At 41.9% G+C, this 26,900-nt stretch overlaps 1 protein-coding gene across 1 annotated transcript in view; it reads left to right on the forward strand.

Moving 5' to 3' along the window:
* Positions 1–26,900, forward strand: part of ARHGAP31 (Rho GTPase activating protein 31) — a 111,820-nt gene that overhangs the window by 56,148 nt on the left and 28,772 nt on the right. Inside the window, exons 2-6 of the mRNA XM_069472663.1 lie at positions 12,007–12,109; positions 14,335–14,479; positions 24,495–24,577; positions 25,870–25,977; positions 26,682–26,824. Coding sequence (XP_069328764.1) covers positions 12,007–12,109; positions 14,335–14,479; positions 24,495–24,577; positions 25,870–25,977; positions 26,682–26,824 — 582 coding nt within the window. The remainder of the gene's footprint in view (positions 1–12,006; positions 12,110–14,334; positions 14,480–24,494; positions 24,578–25,869; positions 25,978–26,681; positions 26,825–26,900) is intronic.

The raw sequence follows: 26,900 nt of genomic DNA on the forward strand, positions 1-26,900 counted from the left end.
AAACTTCTCTAGAGTCAGACAGTAGGAAGAATGAACCAAAAATGTCTTTATAAATTACACAAAACCTAGCAGCCTCTATTTTCAGCAATGAGATGAAAATCCTCTGTGCAGCTTTTGTGTACAAGAAGAACAGAGCCAGCTCTAAGCCCCGGGCCATGTGGGGACTCCCTGCAGGTTTGTTTTCCATGTTCAGAGCATGTGAACCTTTTTCTCTACTCAGCACCGCCCTTCCTCACAGCCACAAACACCCCCATCCCAAGCACACACACTCGAGGCACCTGTGAGTCCCTCCGAGGCTTGTTAGCCAACTATGATGATGACCAGTCTTTTATGTGTGAGTCAGAAAGGCTCTTACCTTCCTTAAAGAAATTTCAGGAAACAGCTAGAAACGGCAAATTTTCTCACCTCCCCTTTCCTTCTTGACAAATCATAAGAGGTCCTCTCCATTGACCCTGAAGAGACATCTTCTTTTTTTCTCTTTGGAGTGATATGTTTGTGGCACATCTTCCTCCAGATTACCCACCCCTTCCCTCTCAAAAGCCTATTTCCCTGAAGGGAAGAACTCTGGGTTGGCCTGATGAAGAGCTGAAGGTCTATTTCCAGGGCTACCTGGATTGGACATTATTCTACAGGCAATAGGGAGCCACTGAATGTTTTAGAGTAGGGGAGCTTTATCATCAAGGTAATATTTTAGAAAGATTTATCTGGCGATGGAGATCAAGATAGAATGCAGTCTTCCTGGGCAGTCCTCAAAAACTCCCCCAATTTACCTGAACACTTCTCTTCTACCAGATTGGTCTAGCCAGAATTCCTAGAATTCACATTACTCCTTGCTTTCCTCTTTGTTTATACCATTCTTTGTTCCCTGTGCCACCAGAAAGTGGATGACATTTACTAAGTGCTTATTACATGCAAGGTGCTTCAATGAGCATTCTGCATGGATTGTAGTGTATATTGCATCATGTCACATCATGTCATATCATCTCGAATCATCCTTATGTACCAGCGTCTAGAGTTCTTTCTGAATCACCTTGACTTGTCCTTCTCTATCCACTCATCTCACAATGCTGTGAGCCCCTGAGCCTGCGGGTCCCGTCTCAGCACCCTCTGATGTGGTCCTTGTCATACAGTTGGCTCTTTATAAATGCACAATTTCCTGTTCTTGTTCAATGTAAAAGCTCTGCCTGACTTCCCCCACCATGTGTAATCTTTTTCAAAGAACTTCCGTCACATTTTTTTTCTTTGCCTGTCTAGGGCCCTTAACATATTTTGCTTGATATTTTCATACTAGCCAAGTTACTTAATAATACCTCCGAGCTTCAGGTTCCTCATTTGTAAAACAGGGATAAACACCTCCCTCATAAGGTGGTTGTGAGGATTGTGCTGGCTACGAATAAGGGATAAAAAGTGTGAAGCTCAGAGACCAGCACATGGTAGGTACACAATAATTGCCCATTTCTTTCTTGGCTTCCTGAAAGCAAAGATCTAATTCAGCTTTTTGTCCCTCAGGCTAGATAGGTTGTTCCGGGGCGGTCAGGTCTGTGCAAACCTACTCCTAATGTCCGAGGAAGCTGAGAGGCAGAAGTAAGCAGTTCCTCAGAAGGAAACATTTAATAGAGACTTAGGAACAGAAACCATGTCCCAGGCAGCCATGAGACAAGATGGTGGATCCCCATGCCATTACCCTAGTGCTTATATATTAATATCATAGGACTATTGAAGTCAGCCCCTCAGGGAAATGCAAGAATGCTATGTGAATCTGCCTAAGGGCAGGGTATATGGTCCAGTTTGTTCTGATCTAAGGGCAGGATTTATGTAACAGTAGATGAAGTAGGAATCTTAGAGGCATTCCCGGAACAGGTGTGAATCAGAAGTCTACATGGTGGATTAGCATCGAAGATGGAGTTGCTTAGCCTCCACACAGGCCCTTGTAACATCCACTTTGCTAGAAGGAGAATCTTTGCTGTCATTGGGAAAGAGAACGCATTGACAGCAGAGACCTAAGGGCCCCCTCAGGGACGAAAGTCCGGGTGCAGATCAAAGGGAAGACCTGGACACTTCTACAGGAAAGGGCTGACTTGAGTTGGCATCTGAGAGCCTGTCCGTGAGGAGGGGGAGGGGCCCCTGAGTCTGGAGGAAGACTCCAGCATGCAATCTGCCATCTGGAGCTCGCCCAGCCAAGTGGCAGAGCCACCCCAGGCCAGCAGGTTAGGCAAACACTTCGGCTTAACAAGGGGTAATAACCTCAACAGGGTCATCAGAAAGGACTTTATCAAATATTTAGAAGTTGCCTCACTGATTTCAGAAACCCCACTGGATTCCTTAACAAAACTTGTTTTTCGAAAACGGTTTTTTGTTTTTTTTTTTTTGAGACAGAGTCTCACTCTGCTTCCCAGGCTAGAGTACAGTGCATCATAGCTCACTGCAACCTCAAACTCCTGGGCTCAAGTGATCCTCCTGCCTCAGCCTCCCGAGTGGGCATACTGCACTATGCCCAGCTAATTTTTGTATTTTTTTGTAGACACGAGGTCTCACTCTTGCTCAGGCTGGTCTCGAACTCCTGACCTCAAGCAATCCTTCCACCTCAGCCTCCCAGAGTGCTAGGATTACAGACATGAGCCACTGCACCTGGCCAAAAACCCATTTCTTTCTTTTAAATAAAATACTTTTACTATATCTCCATCACAGAAAACTTAGAATAGAGAAAAGCGAACATTATTTTCTGTCAGGTTTCAGCATGAAAATGTCAGTTCTTAGCATGCTCATGGCCGAAGAATGGCCAGACACGCCAAAGTAAGGCAAGCACGAAAATGAGGTTTGAGGAGAGAAAGATAGGATTATAGAGCAAGAGCAAGATATAGATTTACAGTGCGAGGTACATACACCACAGATGACGACCCAACCCCTGTAGCAGCAAAGGGAGAGCCAAACGAAGGGCAAAGAGTTTGGCTGTGGTTTGCAGCTTGTTTTATGGTGCCCAGATTGGGACCTCCCTAGTGGCTCAGATATCACCGTGGAACCATTTTGATTGGACAGTTCAGAGTTGCATTACTACACATGCAGGTTGTTCTAGGTCAATTTTCGGACTCTGTGGTATCTTCAGGGCTTGGCCTGTGGGCTAGAGAGTCCTCTGCATTCTTTTGCAGCTGGCTCGCTAAGTTCTGATTGGCAGATTCATAGGGATTCCCTCCTCCCCCGGGTATGGCAGTTGCTCAGGAGAGGATTAGGGTGGGGCAGGACCAAGATGGGGGCTGGGGTCCACCCTTATCCTTCTTCCCAGGTGGGGCAATTGCACCAAGGCAACAGCACCCACTTCCATCCCTAGGAGACCTGGAATCCCTCACTATCTACCTAACATTTTCTACCATCTAGAGGTAATTGATATTCACATTTCAGGGTGTGCCATTTTTATCATTTAATATATTAGGAAGGGGTGGTTTAAAAGCAACAATTAGTCTGTACTCTTTGTATTTGTATATCTTTTTCATTTTTTATCAGCAACATTCTTTTGCACTTTTTTTCAAAAGGAACTTAAAAATAGGTATTAACCACGAGGTGGTGCACACTTGAAGGTAGGGCCGGCAGTGGTAGAATTTCAGGCATTTGGGTAGTCAAGGGCAAGGAGCTGATCAGCTCTTCTCAGACTGTGCCTCCACAGTTGCCACCAACTCAGAGGACTTGCCCTCGTGCTGAGGAAGGATTGAACTAGGGTAGAAAAACATGGGGCTTTTTCTATTCCTTACTACTTGTGGTATCATAGAAAAAGCACAGGTGTCAGACAAACCTGGGTTTGGATCCCAACTCTGGCACTTCCTAGTTATGTGATATTGGGCAACTTACCTAAGCTTTCTGAAAATCAGCTTTCACATTTTGAAAATGGAGATCATTTTACCTGTTTCGTGGATTGGCTATAATTATAGAATGGAGAATGCAATCAAACAAACAAACAAATAAAAATACATCTAAAGCAGTGCCTGGCACATAATAAGGGTTTTCTTCTTTGAGGGATCCAGTTATCAAGGAAGCATAGAAAATCTATCTGGGGAAAAATGACCAATCTCCTCTTCAGCAAAATATTTTGAATGCTTGTATTTTTGAGGCTGTTCTTGATGAATAAGACACAGGATTGTCCTCATTGTCCCCATGGAGCTCACAGCTTAGTAAAGTAGGTGAAACAGAAACAAATAACACCTCATACCTGGTGCTGGACACAGAGTAGGCTTGAAGTAAATATTTGTGGAATTAAATTTAATATGAAATTTTCTTGGAAAAGGTAATATATTCTTATAGTTCAAAATCTAAAAATATAAAAAAAAATGCAATAAAAGTTTCTCTCTTACTCAAAGCCCTAGTCCCAGCTCTCCAGTTTCTTTTCCTGTAGGACAACTAAAGTTACCACTTTCTTATGAATCCTTCCATAGATATTGACTGCATATGCAAATGAATATGCATGTCTATTCTTTTATACTCTCTTTAAAAAAAAAAAGAGGCCAGCATATCGTTATTCTGGTCTGCTAACAATGTATCTTGGAGAGCCCACTCTATGTCTGTACATGAAAGTGTTCTCGTTCTTTTTAATGGCTATATATAGTATTCCACTATATGAAGGTTTCATTATTTATGTTGGCAACTTCCTATTGATGGACAATATTGTGCTGTTACAAAAACTGCTGCAATGAATAATCTTGTTCATGTTATTTATCATGTATACAAGAATATCTGCAGGATAAATTCCTAGAAGAGGAACCACTGGGTCAAAGAGTATGTGTATCTGTAATTCTAACTGATACTGTCAAATTGCCCTTCAGAGGTTATGCCAGTCTCCCCTGCCACTAGCAATGCACGGGAGTGCTTGTTTTCCACAGCCTTGCCAACACTGTGTGTTAATAAAGTTATGTATCTTTGACAATCTGAGAAGTGAAAAATGATACATCAGTGCAGTTTTAATAAGCAACTGAGTTGAATTGACAATCCTACAGAGTGCCATGAAGAGAGGAGGCAAGGAGATGTGAGATCATGGAGGAAAGAGAACCTAGTTCTGCCTGAGGAAGGCTTTATAGAGGAGTTGGGGCTTGAGCTAAATCCCAAAAGATAAGTAGAAGGCCTTTCCCAGCAGAGAAAAGGCAATGGGCTCAGGCATGGGGAACATCCCATGCAAAGCTGGGAAGGTATGAAGGTGCAGAGCACACTCAGGAAGCGGCAGGTTGTTCAGTGTGGCTAGAGCCCAGCATCCCTGTGTGGGGGGGAGAGGGAGGGAGTGCTCAGTGGTCAGTAATGGGACTAGCAAGGTGGAGAATGGCCAGGTTGTGGAAAACCTCCTAGGCTTTATTCTGCAGTCTGGACTCTACACTGTTGGTAATAGGGAACCATGGGAGGTGTTTAAGCAGGAGAGTAACACAACCTAATCTTTGTTTTCAAAAGATAAAATATATTCCCTGTCTGTAGGAACTAAAGAGAAGACAGCACTAAACCCTATACTCCCTGAAATGAATTTGAGAGTGAAATAATAAAACAATTGCTTTAAACCCTGTAGGGAAAATGAGAATAGTACAGTGTAAACATTCTTCACTCTTTTCTTCCTCTTTTCCTCCTGGGAGAAGATTATACTCGAGTTCTACGTGGAGTAAAATGTGCATGACTTCTCACTAGAAATTCCCAAAGGGTGGTTCTAGACAAGTTTTAGCCAGATAATTGTCTCATTTCCTAAAGGACAATTCTCCTTTAGATTTATATGTTCTGATCTATAACAATAAGAAATTATAGTTACATTACTTATGGTATCACTCTCAATGCATGTGAATAATGAAGAACTAAAGGATATAGACAATATAAATAAGCTTTTCCCCTGGTAAACAAAAACACAAGCATCAGAAGAAAAAAAAATAAATTGGACTAAAATGCAAAACTTCTGTGCTTCGAAGAACACCATTAAAAAAGTAAAAAGATAAACCCACAGCATAGGAGAAAATATTTGGCAATCATATATCTGATAAGGGTCTAGTATTCAGAATATATGATGAACTCTAACAACTCAAGAAAAAAAGACAAACCACCCAACTCAAAATGGACAAAGGATCCAAACAGATATTTCTTCAAAGAAGATATACAAATGGCCAATAAGCACATGAAAATATGTTCATCATTACTTACCAAGGAAATGCAAATAAAAACCACAATGAATACCACTTCACATTTACTAGGATGACTGTAATAAAAAAAGACAATAACAAGTGTTGACAAAGATGTGGAGAAATTGGAATCCTCATGCATTGCTAGTGGGAATGTAAAATGGCAAGGCTGCTATGGAAAACAGTTTGGCAGTTCCTTAAAAGTTAAACATAGAATCACCATATGACCCAGCCATTCCACTCCTGGGTATATATCCAAGAGAACTGAAAACATATGTCCACACAACAACTTGTACATGAAGGTTCATAGCAGCATTACTTACTCATAATAGCCAAAAAGTAGAAACAACTCAAATTTCCATCACCTGATGAATGGATAAACAAAATGAGGAATGTATTTGGAATATTATTCAGCCATAAAAATGAATGGAGTGCTGACACATGCTACAACATGGATGGACCTTGAAAACATGTGAAGTGAAAGAAGCCCATCGCAAAGACCACATATTTTTAAAATTCCATTTGTGTGAAATGTCCAGAACAGGCAAATTCATAGAAATAGAAAGTTAATTAGTAGCTGCTAGGGGCTGGGGTGAGGAGAGAAAGGGTAGTAACTAATAATGGATATTGGGCTTTCTTTTTGGGGTGACGAAATGTTCTAGAATTAGATAGTGTGTTGGTTGCTTAACCTGTAAATATACTAAAAAGCACATAAGTATGCACTTTGAAAAGGTGAATGTTATGGCATTTGAGTTATATCTCAATTTTTTTTAAAAAAAGGTTAAACTTTTCTCCAAAGCCCTAACATATTTAGATTTTTTTTTTTTTTTTTTTTTTTTTTTGCTTAGAAAATTAGAAACACACACACAAATTAGAAATAATTAATTTGGTCTTTTTTATTTCAAAATATTAAGGGGTACAAATAATTCTGTTATATGGACAGTTTTTATAATAATTTGGGGTTTTTTTAAGAACAGAAAACATACCTTGTCAAATAAATACCACAAATTTTCAATATTTCTTTAATTCCACATTAGGTCAGGAGGAAGAGAGTTGAAAGAAGATAAAACAGAAGGAAGAAAGAGAATCAGAGGGAAAATTGGGGTGGACAGTGACCGCTAGGCAGGTAGAGCCTTGCAGAGGCTGGGGGGGCACAGGACGGAGGTCGGAGTTGAAGAGGGACAGGCACAAGGTAGGACACAAAGGAAGAGCAGGGACTAGCACAGAGAGAGAAGTTATAGGCGGCCATTGTGACAGCACCTGGATTCTTGGGCAGAGAAGGGGGGAACACCCAGAAAGTTCTGTACCGACAACCCAAGATAATGGGGAAGGAATTTAAATCTTTACTAGAAAAGATTCCCTGGCAAAATCCCAAAGAGAGGGCTCATTCATGGCACAACAAAACTGTTTCTCTCCCATATGCATTGCAACAGATTCTAACACAGGATTTCTTCCCTGTGCATTGTCTTGTGCCCCTCCCTCTTTTGTCCTCCCTACTCAAGTATAATATTATTATTCTCCACCCACCAGTGGCTCTTGGTCCTTTTTATCACCTCAAACATGATGATGAACATATCCATCATGCCCAAAAGTTTCCTCGGGCCCTTTCGAAATCCCTGCCTCCTGCCTCTTACTGCTTTCTCTTACTGTAAGTTAGTTTGCATTTTCTAGAGTTTTACATACATGGAATCATACAGTATGTACACTTTCATAGTCTGGATACTTACTGTCACCAACCCTAAAGTCTTTGGTCTGCACTTGTATGCTTCATCGCTCCATGTTACTGCTGAGTTGTATTCCATTTCTATGTATATACCACTGGACTTGACTTTGAAGGTGAGGAATGCAGGACAGAGAGAGGAGATGAAAGCTGACCAATACAAGACCTTAACAAAACCCAGAATGGAGACAGGGGAGTGCCTGGTTCCCTAAAACATAAATGCAATTTGCTATGAAAGAACATAGCCACCATGGCCACATAAATGACCAAATAAAATTGCGCTTGTTCCGATCTCTGTCTCCAGACTCGATCAGATCCCCGGCACTCAGGGAACTGAGGCAGCTTAGCAGAGTTATGACTTCTGGGGGAGGAATAATTTGACTGCTGGCCTTTTCTGCACTAAACCCTTGAATAGGTGAAGAATTGAGGAGAGTGCCCCACACTATGTATAAGTGTAAAACATCTTTTATTAATAGTTGTACCAGTTTAGATCAAATGAAACAAAGGACTTCATAGTGTTTCATAAACTGTGAAGCATAAATCAAAGGCAAGGTTTACTTTTCCATCAGAACCCACCTCAAGATATATTTCGTGCTCAGATTAAAAATTAATGTTTAAGATCGCTGATCCAGGAAAAACAACAAACAAAAAAAGGAGATTAGAACCATCAGTGAAACAATTTGAAGAAGTTATATCATAATCAGCAACTGTGTGTACCTCTGTAGGAGGAGACTCAGAGTTCTTTGGGCCCAGGGTAAATCCCACAGAACGAGCTCTGTGATTTCGACCTCCGGCGTCACTCCTTCCAATGCCTACACTGACAATGGAAGCTTTCTTTCCATCTATACCTACTCAGCTATTTTGTATCAAGTTTCTAGCCTGTCCAAAATCCTAGGGTGTCCCCAATCTGATTGAACCCCAGGGACAATACTCTGAAGAATTCTGAGATTTTGAGACTAAACTCGTAGCAGCCCCTGCAACACTACCCACCAGGGCTATCTTGAGACCCTTGTTACCCTAAGTATGTATGGGCGGCAGATTGGCACTACCGGACCTGGGAATTTGTTGGAAATGCAAATTCTCGACACTCCCTCCACACACCTCCTTACTGAATTGGAAAATGCATGCTAACAAGATCCCCAGGTGACTGGTATGCATGTGAACGTATGAGAAGCTCTGGTCTACACGGGTGGTTCCTTCAACTCATGTGTGCATCAGAATGAGCTGGAGGCTGCGGATGCTATGGGAGGTGACCCAGGGACCACGGTCTAAGGACCACTATTCCAGTGTCTAGAGCTAGATGATCACACAGAGATTAACCGAGTCTTTTCCTACTACTGAGTAATAATGATGGAGAATTCCGACACTTTCCAACTCAGCCCAAGATGAGAACCCAGGAAAGCTAACACTCCACAGGGATTGGGACCATGACCTCTTCCCTTGGGTTGTTTTAATATTGTCTCCTGCTTAAACAGAGCCATGGACGAGAGGTTCTAGGGCCTCTGTACCAAAGCCAGAATAAATTTATGGCAGAGGCTCTGTCTGGGAATGTGTTTTCCCCACCTTTAAAACAAATGGAGCCTGCAGTGCTGCAGCTGAGAGCTGTGGCACTGCGAGGTCCCTATCTGAGAACGGGCCGGGACAGGTTGGCAACCCTGCACTGCCCCTTTTGTGGAGTGTTCTTGAAAAAGGCCCTTCGAGGCCGAGGCTTGTGCCTTTGAGTCTTTGTGCCCCGCACCGCACAACGGCCACACGCCTCGGTAGGGAACTTAAGTGCAGAATTCCCTGAGGGCCAAGCACAGCTCCCAGGCTGCCAACACGCAGTCCACTGCTAGATCCTCCTGCCTTTGTGCTACAAAGATTCCCCTAAATGTACAGAAAAAAGATCCCATGGAAGCAAAATTACTCTCAAATGGAAACATTTACTAAAGAAGGACAAAACAGCCATTCCAAAGAGTAGAGATTAGTTTTGACTGGTATGAGGTTGGTCCTCTACCCCAGAGGCCCATTGGATGGCAGGAGGCAAACTCCGTTTTCAGCAAAAAAAAAATTGTAAGTTTATATCATAGATAAGCTACAAGTAGAAATAATAACTGTCATTGTGGAATGCTTATTCTATGCCAGGGTCTGTGCTAAATGTTTACAAGTATTATTTTGGTCCTAGCTATGAGGTTAATATCACTATTAACGTCATTTTGCAGATGTGGAAACTGAGAAACAGAATCATTGTATATTTTTCTCAAGTTTACAAAGGCAGTTTGGTGTCTAAACCTGCACTCTCAACTATAGGCCACATGTGGCAGGTTACAGAACAGCCAGGTGTGGTGGGAAAAGAGTCAACCATTATTGTGCACAACAGGGATGTTAAGATATATCCTTTTAAGCACTAGAACACTTTCTTTCTATCTCTATCTACTTGCATGAGGGTGGGAGACAAAAATCTTATCAAGAACCCTATTTTATAAAACAGATCAAATCATAGATAGCTCTTCTGGCCGAAGACAAGCAGAAACTCTGGAGCCTTGCCTGTGCCCACAGCCCCTCCATCACACCCCAAAGTGGCTCGATGGCTGTGGTCTCTGTCCTCACTATTTCCAATCCCAAGTCTACTCCCTGATCTCTTCTGACCTGGGTTAATGGAGAAGATTCTCCCTGGCTCCAGTCATGGAGGCCAGGGGCAAACCATGGATGTGTGCTAGAAGGGGATGGCTCTGGGCATGCACAGCCTTTGAGAGATGGCAGAATACTTTAAGTACAATGAACTTTATTGAGCACCTAAAATTAGAGTTACTTGAAGGCAACAAGGGGAGGAGTGCTTAGAAAGTGTTAAAATTCCGGTAGAATATTGAATCTGAATGCCTGGTGTCTACACACATAAAGGTCCAGTCCAGCTTGGAATTGTGTGTAGGTGTGAGCATGAGCAGTAAGCATTAATGAATTGGCATTGGTCTAATCTACAGCATCAATGGACTAGGCATGTGGTGGGGATGTGAGCACAGTGCTAACCCAAGCATTAGTTCATGGAGGTCCCACACCACCTCTATGCCTCCAGGAAGCCACTCACTGAAGACTTCAGAGTCAGAGGCTTGGGTTCTTCCATCCCAAACCACCGTTGACAGCATTCTCACGGGGCGACCTCAGGTGGATCTGTCCAGTGACCAAAGTGGCAAGTGACTTGCCGCTCTCTCCATATCATCCAAAAGGTCTGCATCTGCCATTCTGGGCCACTGAGCAGGTCAACCCCCAGGAGAGAACAGCACAGCCGGACCCTTCCACCAGGGCTCTGAGCCTCTGGAGTGGCAGGAATTCAAGAGGCCGTGTCAGTCCCTTTTATGTGGTCTGTTAAATCAATGACTGATTGGACCCATGGCGGTGGGGGGGGGGGATGGAGTGGGGGGTGATGGGGGAGTAGTGGGGGAGGCCCTCACTTTTTAATAAAAGCCTCTTTAACATTTAAATCACCTTTAACATTCTGGCAGATTTCTTTCAGTCTTTTTTTCTTCACAATGATTTTTTCATAACTGAATTCACAATGAATATTCTTTTTTTTTACTTACTTGTATTATAAGCATTTTCCCACATATTAATTACTTTCTATAAGCAACAAGCAATCATGAGTGAGTGAAGCAAATTTATCTGTGCTTTGACAGAATAAGAATAAGGCAGTGGTTCTCCAATATCAGCGTGCCTCAGAGTCACCCAAAGGGCTTGTTAAAACACAGATTGCTGGGCCTCACCCCCGGAAGTTTTGAGTCAGTGGGTCTGGAGTGGGGCCTGAGAATCTGCATTTCCAACAAGTTCCCAGGAGATGTTTATGCTGCTGGTCAGGAGACCACACTTGGAGAATCAGTGAAGAGACTGACTTGTGGGTTTCAAGGTCACTGCTGGTCTCAAAATCAAAGTTTTTGCATATTTTTCAAATTATTTAAAAAACCTCTTAAAACACATGAGTTTTTAAAACTTTAACAAAACCCTATGATTTTTTAAACTACAAAAGGAACATCACCTACCACTTATAAGTAACTGTTTCCACTTGTAACTCATATGAGTTCCATACTTATTTCTCTTTGAAGTTACCTGAATTTTTAGAAGGATATCTTTAAAAGACAGTCAGATTTACATCTAGCACTTTATTGTTTTTTCTTTTCCTTTACATAGTTCCATATGTATTGAAGAGCTGTGCAGAATTTATAGAGACTCACGGCATCGTGGATGGAATCTACCGGCTTTCGGGAGTCACCTCAAACATACAGCGGCTCAGGTAAGTGACTAGAACAGCCTAAAAGAATTCTCCTATGATCCTTTGTCCCCGCCTCTGTCCGCAGGTGTCGGGAGTATCAAAAACCTGAAAGGACTGCGTGAAGGGTGGCAAGGCCGAAGATCAAATGTGGCTGTTTTCAGATACCTGACAGTTCCTTAATCTAATCAGGAAACTTTCCAGCCTGATATGATTCTTTCCAACAAAAGCTTCTAGAGCTTTGAGTCTCTTTGTCTTGAGCCAGATAGATTGATCCTTCTTAGGTGCATTTGATTTAAGTTACAAGTTAGGAAAATGTGATCTAATTATCATTCACTTGCCTACCCAAAGCTCAGTTAGATTAGGTTCCTGTTACATAGTGTTCAGAACTCTGACATCGGTGCGGGTTTTTCTGTTGGCACACACTCAACATTTGGTATTTTATTTGAAATAGAAATCAGAAGCCTCTCTAATTGATGCTGGTAGTTTTAAAAATTACTGATGGATGAACTATTTCCAAGTCTTTGGATTTATCCTAAACATTTGGAAGAAGTTTCCATTGCATTAAATTAAGGATTTTGTGTAAAATCCTTTACACAAAACACACATATGTGTGTGTGTTTTACATATACACACACACATAATAGAGTATGCACAGTATATATAGAGAACATATATACAGTATTTGTGTATATACTTTTCTATGACTAAAATAATAGGTTTATACATTTTGCATAGTCTTTAATATCAAAAAGAACATAATTTAATGGCATTTTATATATTTATTAAAGTTCTTTAGTTATAAATGTAGACTTTTAAGATAATGAAAACATCCTGATTATAAGATTAATATGTAAAATTTCATAGGTTGTACAGGTAATTCAGTTTTCGTATTCTCCCTCCTGATTGGTTTCTGCCCCTCCCCCTCAAAAAAATCTCAATTGTAATTAAATTATAATAAAGGAATAAAACATCGTTTTTTCTCCTGGAGAAGTGATGTCTGTTTAAAAAAATAATTGGTTTATTGCAGCCATAGATTCTAATGAATCTATGTGTTTACATAATTTCACTAATTTATTAGTGTGCCATTTTTTTAGGGTTTCAACAGCAAATACTTCTTAATGGTTTACTCTTAGCTCTGCGATATACCACACAGTAGTTGGTATTCTGGAAGGACACCTGGCTGGGGGCCAATTCTTTTTCATTTAAGGACTGACCTTAGCCTTGAGAAGGGAAATTTTTGGCTAAATAAGTGAATAAGTTCTAGATTGTTTTTGTTCTGTCCTCTTAAAAGCACACATGCCTATGCCTTTACGAGGCCATGGCATAACTCTCTGTTCAAGGCTCCACTCAGTTCCCGTCAGGTTCTGGCAGCATGGGGGATTTCCCTACCCTTCATTAAAGGGACAGACCCAGAGCAAGTGAGAATGGGCAGTGAGCTGTTCTGAAAATGCTGGTTCTGAGAGTCCTGTTGATTTTGTCCAACACTTGGCTGACCAAGGGAATACTCTCAAGACGCCCAACTTCTCTTTTATATTAAAGCCCGTATGTGTCATTTTTAAGCAGATAAGTATGTATTATCTGAGGCAGTGCATTCATGTAACCTTTTAGGAAATGTTTTCTAATTAGAAACCAGGCCTGGAATTGGATGATGTTCCCAGACATCCCACCATGGATTGTTTAAGAAGCTATGATTAAGCTCATGTATCCTGTAGAGGCACCATCAGGCAGCCTAGAAGTTTCCACTGAGCATCAAAGTGATAGTTGATTAAAGTTCTCAAACCTCAGGTTTGAGTCTCCAGATAAAACAAGTTTGTTGACAAGAATATATGGAGATGAGTGGTAACAATCTGACCTACGCTGGTTTTGTTCTGTCCTGTAAGAAAGGGAAGTTCATTTTGAACAATATTTTGGAAAAACTGAAATTTCAATAGGCCTTTTTGGCAAACTGTTTTCATATTTCCTCAGCGTTCATAACCAAGACTGCAGACATAATGCAGTGGAAAATCCATTTGTAAATGAGCATATGTCTTTCTAATCACAGCAGATTTTGCAAGGAAGATCCAGACTAAAAGTGAAAGCCTACCGGTGGCTTCCCTGCTCCTGGAGTAGAAGGTCTTTTTAAATGAAGGTCAAAAATATAGTCGGATCAGCAGGTTAGGGTCTTTTTACCCCTAAACAGGCAAGCAGCTGCCGACATGGAACACATGTTCCCTGGGATTGTTATGTCTCCGTCTGTGTTGTTTCAGGCAAGAGTTTGGCTCAGATCAATGTCCAGATCTGACAAGGGAAGTGTACCTCCAGGACATCCACTGTGTGGGCTCACTCTGCAAGCTCTACTTTAGGGAGCTGCCCAACCCCCTCCTGACTTATGAGCTCTATGAGAAATTCACGGTGAGTGTTTGCATTTCCATTATGGGGACTGGGTGGGACTCATGGGATGGGCCAAGGAGAGTTTCAGCACTAAAATAACAATCATAATACGCACCAGATGGTTGACATTATCTTAGCATGGTGATGGAAGTAGGGTGATATGATGAGGAAAATAGGGTAGTGGAACTGTCTGCTAAATTTTTCTTTCTTGAATTTTCGGAATCATGTTGTTTGTTTTAAGAGCTGGGTTAAATTATCTCCATGTTTATTCAACCAAATGTGCCTTATTGTATAGGGAGGAAACTGAGAACCAGAGAAGTAAAGTGGTTGGCCCAAGGTCACACAGCAGAGGCAGGACAGGAATCTGAGGGTCCTGATGCCACACCCACTGCTAGTTCTTTTTTATCAGGCTAGTCCTTCTGTGCTGCTTTTGGGGCCTGGGGAAAGAAGTGGATGGGTGGGTAGAGAAGGGAGAGGGAACAAACAAAAGTCAGGAGAGAGGTCAGAAAGCTGGGGAGAGGAAAAAATCTTAGAAAAGCAGCCCACAGGGAGTTCAGGATAGGCCAGTGAGTTGGGCTGGTCCGGAGGAAGGATGAGCAAGAGCAGAACAGCTAAATAGCGGCTATATAGTCACCAAATAGGGACAGGCAAGTAGGAAGGAGAAAAAAATGCTTAAAGGATGTCTGCAGAGGTAGCATTAAAAATAGGGCTTGAACATTTGGCTACAGGAGTGGAGGTGTAGTCAGAGAATTGAATTTAACCAAGGTTGGAATTCAGCCAGCCAAAGAGGGATGAAGGACATGAGAGTGTATGCCAGGGAGTGATTGAAATAACTGGCCATGGAATTTAGTGTGAATAAGAAAGGAAATGAGGGCATAGGGCAGATGAGTAACAGTGAAAAAGTAGATCAAGGGATTATTCATCCCAGTGAGGTCAGTGTGCTGGAGTGTGGTGGTCGGGGGTAGGGGGCGGTGTTTGAATTGAGATTGGAAAGGGGTTGCGATTACTGGTAAGGACCAGACCCAGGCTCTAATGGTGGGAGGGAGTCTTTCTCATGGCTCCTGTAATAAACTTATTTTGACCATATGAAAGTTTCTTCAATTTGAAATGATATAGGAATGCATGGAAAATTCTTCTTAAAAATTGGGCTTGGGCCGTCTATTAATGAAGGATTAAAAGAAAGGATGTTCAAAAGACTAAGCCATTCATTTCAGCGATTGGATTATGGGTGGTTTTTCCTGCTTCTTTATACTTTAATTTTCATAATTTTGTCCACTAAAAGTACATTAATTTTTAATGAAAAAATAAACCAAAGCACACAAAAAATTTGGACATAAATGTTGACCACTAGAGAAGTCAACATGTACCAACTGATGTAGAGTTGTCAGTGGTTAGGGGACTTTTCCCCTGGAGATCTAAGGTAGAAGGAAAACAAGCCTCCAATCTGCATGGCTAAGTTGTAAATAATGGCAGCCCCTGCCCATGGAACCACAGAGGAGAACCACTGTCACCATATGTGTTACCACATTTTAAAAGTAATCATGTTCAATAAAAGACAGTTTGGAAAATGGAGGAAAGTAGAAAGGAACCTTCCTTAAAGACAACTATAGTTAACATGTTTAGGTATTTCCTTCAGTCTTTTTTTCTTTGCACAGTGTTTCTGTTGTTTTTTTTTTTCCCAAATCAAAATACATTTTATTGCAAAAATGAAAGCAATACAAAAAAGTATAAAGGAAGAAAGTATAAATCACCTGAAATACCATACCCCAGACATATCTCTTAACAGACACTAACTATATCTGCAATAACAGATATTAACAGGTCTCCCTCCTACACACACACACACACACACACACACACGCTTCTTTTTTTTTTCTTTTTTTTTTTTTTTTTTGAGACAGAGTCTCACTCCGTTGCCCGGGCTAGAGTGAGTCCCGTGGCGTCAGCCTAGCTCACAGCAACCTCAAACCCCTGGGCTCAAGCGATCCTCTTGCCTCAGCCTCCAGGGTAGCTAGGACTACAGGTACGCACCACCATGCCCAGCTAATTTTTTCTGGTTTTAGTTGTCTGGCTAATTTCTTTCTATTTTTAGTAGAAATGGGGTCTCGCTCTTGCTAGTTTTGAACTCCTGAGCTCAAGCGATCCTCCCACCTCGGCCTCCCAGAGTGCTATGATTACAGGCATGAGCCACCGCGCCCGGCCACACACATACACTTCTACTTCTCAGTATTATATATTGCTGTTTTGGAATGCTTTTAATTCAACTATGTGACCATTTTTTGTGTTAATAAATATAGAGAGACACTTTATGAGTATCCTCTCATATGTGCCATGATTTCTAAAACCAGACTCCTACTAATGGACATTTAGGATTTTTGTTTCTCAACACTTTGCTTTTATAAACAACATTATAATGAACATTTTTGCACATTTATCTTTACACTTTTGTCTGTTTATATCCTTAGGGGAAAATCGCTGAAGTAGATTTGCTGAGTAAAGAGTTCTTGTTTAAAATTTTGTCACATGTTGCCAAACTGTCCTCCCTAGAGACAGGAATGTTCTTTTCCCCACAGACTTGCCAACACCAAGTATTTTCAATTTAAGTTATTTGCCAATCTGAGTCAATCGAAAGTAATATCATATTGTTTTTTCAATTTGCGGGTAAGATTTTGTTTTCTACATAGTTGTAATCCTCTTATCAGTACAATAGTTTCATCTTTGAATATGATAGAATGGAATATCATCATGTTCATGAACTGAATAAGTCTAATTTCTTTTAATAAATATCTCATTCTATGATAGTTGGGGGTAGATAGGAATTCTTGTCTAGAAACTTCAGAAATACAGTTTCTTCTTAGATCTTGTCTATAGGCTCAGAATAAAATCCACATTTATCTCTCCCCTTCGTGTTCCCAGATATTGCTAATCATTCTATTCTGTCACAGCAACTGAAAAATACCAATGTAATATTTTGTCACCTTCACATCAAATTTTTGACATTGTATTTAGGCAAGTTTATTGACACTAAAAAATAAAACAGCAATGTTTTGTTATGACAACTGACCTCTACATAGATAGTATGTAGTCAAATTAACTATGTTGAAGAATTTATCATTTAATAGATTTCTTTGATCATAGTAATGAATATGATAATATAAGCAAGCCTTCTTCAAGGACATGGAAGTAGCTCTATTACATTGTTACACATTCTCACAATAATTTATTTGAACCTACTTGCACAGCTAAAGTAGAATAATATCTCAATGGAATAATAAGAGAATTAGAAAAAATATAAATAGAATAATAGTGATAATAGCTGCCATTTATTGAGTGCTTACTATATGATAAACTCATTATAAATATTATTTCATTTAATCCTGAAAATAATGCTATGAAGCAGGTTTTATTGTCTTTGTTGGTACAGCTAATAAGTGAAGGTAAAGATTTAAAATTTTGTTTCATAACTCCCACACTACTAAAAAAGAGTTAACAGCACTTAAGTAGGCTCAGGTATTAAATAACTTCATATAAGGTAAGTAATAAAGGAAAAATTCCATGAACAGTGTTAGGAAAATTGGCTAACTGTTGGAGAAGGGAGAAATCACATTGCATCCTTATAATTTAACAGATTTCAGCGTGGAGAAGGGTTTCCTGATAAAAAAAGCAAAAGAAAAAATGACAAAAGACAAATTTAAGAAACTGAACTATATAGAAACTATTTTTCTATATAAAAAATACATTAACAAAATTCAAAAGCAAATGATCAACCATAAAAACTATTCAAAATAAAGATGACAGGGGATTAATGTTCTTTAATTATATAGAACTCCTACCTATCAATAAAAAGAAAAAAGACACATAATACGTCACTAAACAAATAAGCAAAGAACCTCAACAGTCAATTCATAGAAAAACAAATCAATTTATTCTAAAATTATCAATATATTAGAATAGTATGTTTGCATATTAAAGAAATAATTTTTTAATGTTACCATTTCATACTGGCAAGCCTGTGATAAGACTGGCTCTTTTATAGTTTTCTACTGGACGTGTAAATTGGTTGGACATCCCAGAAAGTCATGTGAAATTACTATCCTAAAATGTTCATAGTCTTTAATACAGTAAATCTATTTCTAGGACTCCATTCTAGGGTAATAATCATCTGCACACAAATAATTGATGTTCAAGTATGTTCACTGCACTGTCATATATAACACTAAAATTTTGTAGAGTACCTGTCTAACAATAAAAGATGATTTAAATAAATGATAAATCTATTATTTTTAAAACTGTGTAGCCATGAATAGTCACATTTTTGAAGAATATTTACTAGCCAACATATAAAGTTAAATAGAAAAAGAACAATATATGCAACCAAATAGGAAATTATGCCAGTGTTCATATTTGGTGCTGGGAGACCTGGGCAGACTGCTGCTTTTTTGCTCCATGTGTAAGTAAGTTAATAGTGGTTATTTCTGGGTGGTGTGATAAAAGGTGATTTTTATTTTCTGTAAGATTTTGTATGTTAATTTTGAGTACATGTGTTAGTTTCCTGTAACAATTTACCAAAACTAGGTGATTTAAACAACAGAAATTTATTCTCTCACAGTTCTGGAGAGCAGAAGTTTGAAATCAGTTTCACTAGGCTGAAGTCAAGGTGTCAGCAGGGCTGAAGAAGCTCTAGAGGAAAATCCATACCTTGCCTCTCCCAGCTTCTGGTGCCTGCTGGCATTCCCTGGCTTGTGGCCACATCACTCGCATCCCTGCCTCCCTGTTCACACTGCTTTCTCTTCTCCTGTCTATGTCAAATTGCCCTCTGCCTCTCTCTTCTAAGGATCCCATGACTGCATTTAATACCCCCCCCCCGACAATCTAGATAATCTCCTCACTCAAGATCCTTAATTTGATCACATCTGCAAAGACTCTTTTTCCAGATAAGGTAAAATTTACAGGTTCCAGGGATTAGGACCTAATATCCTTGGAAGCAATTATTCAACCTAGTACATTTTATTTTTATCAGAAAAAAACAACATTCATTTTAGGGAAAATTCAGTTTTGTTCAGATCGATACAGCTAAAATTATTACACCCAAAGCAGAGAAAAATGGAGATTTTTAGAGGAGGAAGTTTAGAGAGGTGTTAAATTATGTATTGCATTTATATCGAAATAAATGTATATATGTAAATGTATATACATAAATGTATCAGTCTCCCTGGTTAAATTGAAAGGACAAGAACTGTGTTTATTATACTCATTGCTGTGTTTCTTTTTCCTGCTCTCCAGCTACTGGAAAAGGTTGTAACTGTTACTTAGTAAATGTTTGCTGATAGGTTTGTTGACCCATGCACATCGTTTGAAATGTCACTTAGGGCAGACAACTAGCACCTTGCAATAGACAAAGGCAGGCTGGCTGGGAGCTCAAGACAGCTGCCAAGGGGGCAGTTGCCAAGTGGTTTGGTTTGCCCTAGCGACTCTCCCAGTTTCAACACTGAAAGTCTCATGTCCCAGGAACCCCACCACCACCACCCCATCTCAGGCAAATCAGGATGATCGGTTACCCTGCCAGGAGCCCAAAGCTGAAAGGAGCGGCCTCAGCCATGCTGGTGCTCAGCACGATTGAGAATGGACCCATGGTGGTACTGTCCTGGAAGTGTGGGCCAAGTGTGGCTATTTCACATTCTCAAGCTCAAGGCAAAATACTGACTCATTCACTTAATCCATTGAACAAATGTTTACTGGGCACCTATTATGTACACCTGGCAGGCATAGTTCTAGGTGGGGAGATATAATGGTGAACGAGACAGAAAAATCCTTGCTCTTGTGAAACTCACATTTTAATGGAGGGCATAGATGATAAAAAAAAAATGTAAGGCATAGATCTATAATGAGAACTGTTGATAAGTACTATAAAGAGAAATAATGTAGGGTACGGGGGACAGAATGATGGAGACTGCTACTTTAGGTAGGATAATCAGAGATCTCTTTATGAGGCAACATTTGAACAGAGGCAAGGGTAAAATAAGGGAACACATAGTACAAGTATCTGGGGGAAGAGGACGCCAAGAAGAAACAGCAGATGCAAAGGCCCTGGGGTTGGGGGGGACATGCTGAGCTTGCTTGAGAGAACATGTGGAGGCCAGTGGGGCCAGTGTGGAGCAAGCGAGGAGGAAACCATGGGAGACAGAGCAGGGGAATTTGCACTTGGGCCCGATGACTTAGCAGTGCTTGTTTTGAGAGGTGTGATAAAGACATATATGTAAAGACTGTCCGGAAGGACATACAGTGGTTCCTCTGGAGACTTCAGTTGGAAAGAAGACTGATTCCTCTATGCCTTCCTCTGGATGCTTTGCTTTTTTTTTTTTTTTTTTTTAATACAATCTGTGCATGAATTACTTTTTAAAAATCTAGTTAATAGCTTAAAATAATTTATAATGATAAAAATGGTTTTATAATAATTTTACATAAGGAATAAAACATTAAAGTTGTAGCTGGGGTGCAATCGGAAGGGAGAGCTGCAGGTTGTCTGTGTTGGGCCACCCTGGTGGCAGGGCTGCCTGGGCAGCAGGACTGGAGATGCAGGGGCTGTGGTAGCTTTGAGTAAACAGAGAAACCCAGAGTGAGGGCCCTACAGGGGGGAACAAGAGCCCAGCCTTTGCCAGTGTCCTCAAAGGGCAGGAAGCTGTTGTTATTTTATATTTTACGTTTTTTGAGACAGGGTCTCACTCTGTTGCTCAGGCTGTACTGCAGTGGCACAATCATAGCTCACTGCAGCCTCAAACTCCTGAGCTCAAGCTGTCCTCCCACCTCAGCTTCCCAAGTAGCTGGGACTACAGGGATGTGCTAACACGCCTAGCTGAAGCTAGTGTTATTGATACTGATTTGGAGAGAACAAATAGTCACAGATTCATCCTAGATCTTTTAAGATTTAACCATGAGCCACATTGCTCTGGCTAATGTTGAGTGAAATTCTCTTACAGGCAAAAAATTGGGGTGGGCAAAATTTCAAGCCCCCTCCCACAATTGCCCAACGATAGGTTTGCCCATCCTAACGGGAGAACATAAAGAAGCTAAGAATAAGTTTGCAGTGACCAGATCCCTTCAGGAGAAAAATGAGGACTTAGAGACATTATAGAGAGGTTTGGAGTGGGTTGGAGAGAGGTTATAAATAATGAAATAAATGCCAATCCCAAATGGGACCTGCAGGCATCAGGGGGTGAGCCTGCCCTACCTCTTAGAACAAAGATAACTAACAGCTTCCTAAATTATTAAAGGAACTTTCCATGAGGGCTGTTAAATTGGCCTGCGCCTTTATTCCCCAGACACATTTTTTAAAGGGGAGGGGCATTGATGGTACAGAGCTTTGCAAAGCCTGATTCTGGTTTGGCAGAGATGCAGAGAAGAGAATCCTCCCCACCCCTCCCTCTGTGCCCAACAGAATGTGGGAGGGTCCACAGCACATTCCACAGCCCTTCCTTCCCCCAGAACTCCTCTCCCTTGCTCCCCCTGTGAGGTTCTCTCTGCCTAGTGGAGCAAGGGTCCCCTCCACAATCCTGTTTGCTAAATGACAGCTCCCGGGGAGAACGGAGGTGTCAGGTGCTTACTGGAGGCCCCATTCTTGCCCCTGCCCTACCTACATCCTGCATGTCTCACAGAGCGAGGATTGCAGCGGCCATCTTGCTTCCGCTGGGTCTACTCGCAGCCTGGCAAACCCACCAGAAGATTGGGACACACCTGTGACTGAGACACTCCCAGTCCTGCATTTCTCCCCACTTCTGCTTAGGACACGAGACCTCAAGTTCTCCCCATGAAGAATTTTAGTTGCCTTTTAAAATGGTGGGCTTCTGTATATATATGTTACTTCAATTAAATAAAAAAGGTAAAAAAAAAAGAAAAAACATGGTGGACAAAGCCTGGGCATGATGTCCCATGTAGCGAATACCTACTGTGTGCTAGGCACTGCTCTGGACACAAGGACTCGTCATATCCCTGCACTTAGAGCGCTTATGTTCTAGCAAGGGCGATAGACAATAAACAATAGCCCTAACAGAAAAACACATTATGTAGTGTGTAATGGTGGTAAGTCCTGTGGGGGGAAATCGAGAGGGGTCGGGAGAGCCAGGCTGGGGCGGGACCTCAGAGTTCTCCTCTAGTTAGAACAGAACATACACAGCTGGTGTGGCCTGGAATAGGGCCTGGCAAACAGAAGGTGCCAGTAGAGTTAATTTCCTTCCACGTTTCTATGCCTAAAAATTTTCATTACTGAGAGTGTGAACTTCAGCATTTACGAGCAAGCAAGCAAATGACAGCCAAAGACTAATCAGAAGGCCAGGCACAGTAGCTCACACCTGTAATCCTCACACTTTGGAAGGCCGAAGAGGGAGGACCGCTTGAAGCCAAGAGTTCGAGACCAGCCTGGGCAAGACTGAGACTCTGTCTCTACAAAAAATAGAAAAATTAACCAAGAGTGGTGGTGTGTGCCTGTAGCCCCAGCTACTGGGGAGGCTGACGCAGGAGGATCACTTGAACCCAGGAGTTTGAGGTTGCTGTGAGCTATGATGCCGTCTAGCCGGGAGACAGAAAAAAAAAAAAAAAAAAAGACTGAACAGAGGTGAACGATATAAGAAAACCATCACCATGGTCAGGATCTTATGTTTGGTAGTATTTGTATTTGGTAGTATTGCAGGGGGCAGTACCTACCAGTTAAAGAATGTATTTTATGATTTTACCTTTATCATATACAAATGTAAAGTAAGTTTCCAGCACCAGGATGAAATATAAGACTAAGTGATATTTGCCTTGAGTTCAAGACCATGAGGATCAAGTGAGCTCCAAAGCCCCTTTTAAAGTATATCTTGACCTAGGTGGGTTATCCAGGCATATACACATGAAAAACTCATGGAGCTGTAGCTTAAGATTTGTACACTTTTAATATATGTAAATGATGTCTCAGTGAGAAAAGAAAGGTAGATGTGATTACCATTGACCTTGACCTGGGGTGAAATTCTCTTACAGGCAAAAAATTTGAGTGGGGAAAATTTCAAGCCCCCTCCCACAATTGCCCAATGATGAGTTTGCCCATCCTAATGGGAGAACATAAAGAAGCTAAGAATAAGTTTGCAGTGACCGGATCCCTTCAGGAGAAAAATGAGGACTTAGAGAGATTATAGAGAGGTTTGGGGTGGGTTGGAGAGAGGTTACAAATAATGAAATAAATGCCAATCCCAAATGGGACTGTGGTGGCAGCTCCTGAGCACTTGGCCCTGCAGTGGGAGGGCCCTTGAGCCTGGGCACTGGCAGGACAGATTCTCAGGACAGGGCAGGAGAATCTGCCCAGGGATGCCTGCGTCGTGCTCAAGCCCCTGCAGGCGAGAGATGGACGTGGCCAGCTTGTGGTCACGCTGCCTTTATTGCTGTTCCTGTCTCTCCTTGAAGGCCCCGGGCTGATGGGGGAACAAAATACCCACACAGGAAATAGCCCAAGAGCAAGTCCAGGCAAGGCCACCGGGTCTCAGGGACAAATCTCTTATCCCTGCTAGGGAAGGCACATCTTTCCTGCTTCCTGGCATCTAGGACAGGCAGCAGCTGAGTACTCGAGGTCATGGTCACAGCCAAGGGCGGGGGGTGGCTGTACCCACAAAGACTGCTGGCCAAGTAGACATGGTGCCACCCTGTCAACTCCCTCTAACTCTGTCTCTGTCTCTTTATCTCTCTAAGTGTGAGTTTCTGTGACTCTGCCACACGAGACACACCCAAGATTCTATACACATTCTTCACCAGATACCTAACAACCATCTCAGATGCACAGGGACCTGAGCAGCCCACCCATCCCTGTGTGCACGCACTGTGAGACGCTTCACACCATTAGCCCTCAGACTGTAGCTGGCTGGTTGTTTCAGGGGAAAGCGTGCCTCCCGGACAGCTGCTCTCTAGGCACAGTCGTGAGGCTGGAGTCCAGGGGCCTGAATAACACCAGTACGCATAGGTGGTATCAACGTTCTCGAGTACTCACTGCGCTGCTTCGTGTTCTTCTCCACAGGAGGCCGTGTCGCATTGCCCGGAAGAAGGCCAGCTGGCCCGAATCCAAAATGTTATTCAGGAGCTTCCCCCTTCCCATTATAGGTAAGAATCCTTGAGAAAAGAAATGTGTAGGCTGGGCGTGGTGGCTCATGCCTGTAATCTTAGCACTTTGGGAGGCCAAGGCAGGAGACTCGCTTGAGGCCACGAGTTTGAGACCAGCCTGGGCAACATCACAAGATCCCATCTCTAAAAAAATTTGTTTTAAAAATTAGCCAGGTGTGGTGGTACGTGCCTGTAGTCCCAGCTACTTGGGAGGCTGAGGCAGGAGGATTGCTTGAGCCCAGGAATCCGAGGCCACAGTGTGCTATGATCACGCCACTGCATTCTAGCCTGGGTGACAGAACCAGACCCTGTCTCTTAAAAAAAAATAATGTGCAGCCTCTCAACATGTTGTGATACCAAAGAGATGGAGAGACAGGCTAACATCATAAAAAGAAGCAAATTCAGAGGACAGCACCTTTGCTGGGGACATTTTGAAGTTGGTGAACAGGTCCCTATTATTGAAGTGAGTTGGTGCCTGACCAGGGACATTGGTGGCTAGGGGCAGTCCATCCCCAAGTCTCCTGCAGGGCACCCACAGAGTCCCTCAGGAAGTCATCCTGCTCATGCAAGCCAGCCTCTCAGGGGCATCCTTGATTCTTACCTGGATTTGTAGCATAGCCAAATCTGTGGAAGCCACGATAGCTTTTAAACAGAGGTTGCCCGCAGCACCACCGCATTTGACAGATTGAGCTCTCTGCTTGCTCTTCAGTACCACCCGTGCATCACCCCATCCTTTCATTTCGTTCCCGCAGGGTAGCCCCTAATTGCACCACCTTTCCCAGTGCCCGTTAAGTACTCCCGTCTTTTACAAGGGGCAGATTTTGATGTAAGAAAGAACTCCTAGAAATAATAAATGTTGTTCATCCATGAAATGAGCTCCCTAACAAGCCTTAAGTTATCTGTAGCTGGAAGAATTTTTTTTAATAGTGCCTAGATGAGAGCCTAGTTCAAGACTGCACAGAGGCGATTCTAATCTGGTTGAAAGAAGGCACAAGTGGCTGCTAAGAGTGCTCCGGCTCTGGGGTGCTGAGATTCCCTGATTCTGCCTCTGGCTGATGCCCCACGGGCCTCTGCTGACTTCTGCCAAGACTGACCCTATTCCCCACCCTGGGCCAGCGTGCCTAGGGTCAAGAAAGTTACTGCCATCAGTTTTGACATCTTCCCAATATTCCTTCAAAATTCATAAGATAGAAATATTTAGACTCTCTTAAATCTAACTTAGAAATTATCTGCAGATGTCAGGCTTCACACAGGCACTGAAGTTTCTTTTTCAAAAAAACAAACTATTACAGGACCTTGGAATACCTGATTCGACACCTGGCCCACATCGCCTCCTTCAGCAGCAAGACCAACATGCATGCCAGGAACCTGGCCCTGGTGTGGGCCCCAAACCTGCTCAGGTAACCCTCACCTTCTCACCACCCTGGTGGGCTTGCAACAGCCCCCCCAAATGAAATGAAGACTGGATTCTTCAAAATTGAAGCCCCTTTAAGACAAACCTGGAGCTAAGTGGTCATTTGTAGCACATACGAATTAACGGTGATTTTAATAACCTAAGTTCTTTGCCTACTAACTTGGGAGCTCTGGGTTCCAAAGGCATGTTTTGGGGGTTTTTTTGTTTTGTTCGTTTTTTGGCTACAATCACAATGTGGCTAAAGTTATGGGTATGTATGTTACAATTTCTCAAAAAGGGCTTTAGTGTCTTTGGGACTCACTGACTTTTGATTTTGGTGGGGTCATAGCTGGCTATAAACATGACCAGCTGCTTCATATGACTTCGTAAGTGATGACCTGTCCCATAGAATAATTGAGTGGGAGCAGAGGGATCTTATGAAGAAAACAAAAATCAATTTCTGTATATTTACAGGATAGTATTTATAATTTTGTAATATATAATACCTGGTAACTGTTATAAATCTGTTCAATCTATTGGGCTTCACAGCCTTTGGAGAGTCTCTTTAATTGGTTTTAAATAGTTAAATATTCTATAAAATAAACTGTATACATTTAGAAGATGGGGCTTGTGCAAAAGGCCCACTCGCTCCCCTTGCAGCTTCAGGGTAAGGCAGACTCACTCACTGGATGTGCTTCTTTCACGGTGTAGGTCTAAAGAGATCGAAGCCACTGGTTGCAACGGAGATGCGGCCTTCCTTGCAGTCCGGGTCCAGCAGGTGGTGATTGAGTTCATATTGAATCACGTGGATCAAATCTTTAACAATGGCCCACCTGGATCTCTGGAGAACAATGGTAATGACTCTCCCGGCATATACCCCCCACAGCCTATCCTTCTTTCTTGCCCTAATCATGGGGCCCAAGAATAAGT

The sequence above is a fragment of the Eulemur rufifrons genome, chromosome 7 (genome assembly GCF_041146395.1).
Source record: "Eulemur rufifrons isolate Redbay chromosome 7, OSU_ERuf_1, whole genome shotgun sequence".
Taxonomy (NCBI): domain Eukaryota; kingdom Metazoa; phylum Chordata; class Mammalia; order Primates; family Lemuridae; genus Eulemur; species Eulemur rufifrons.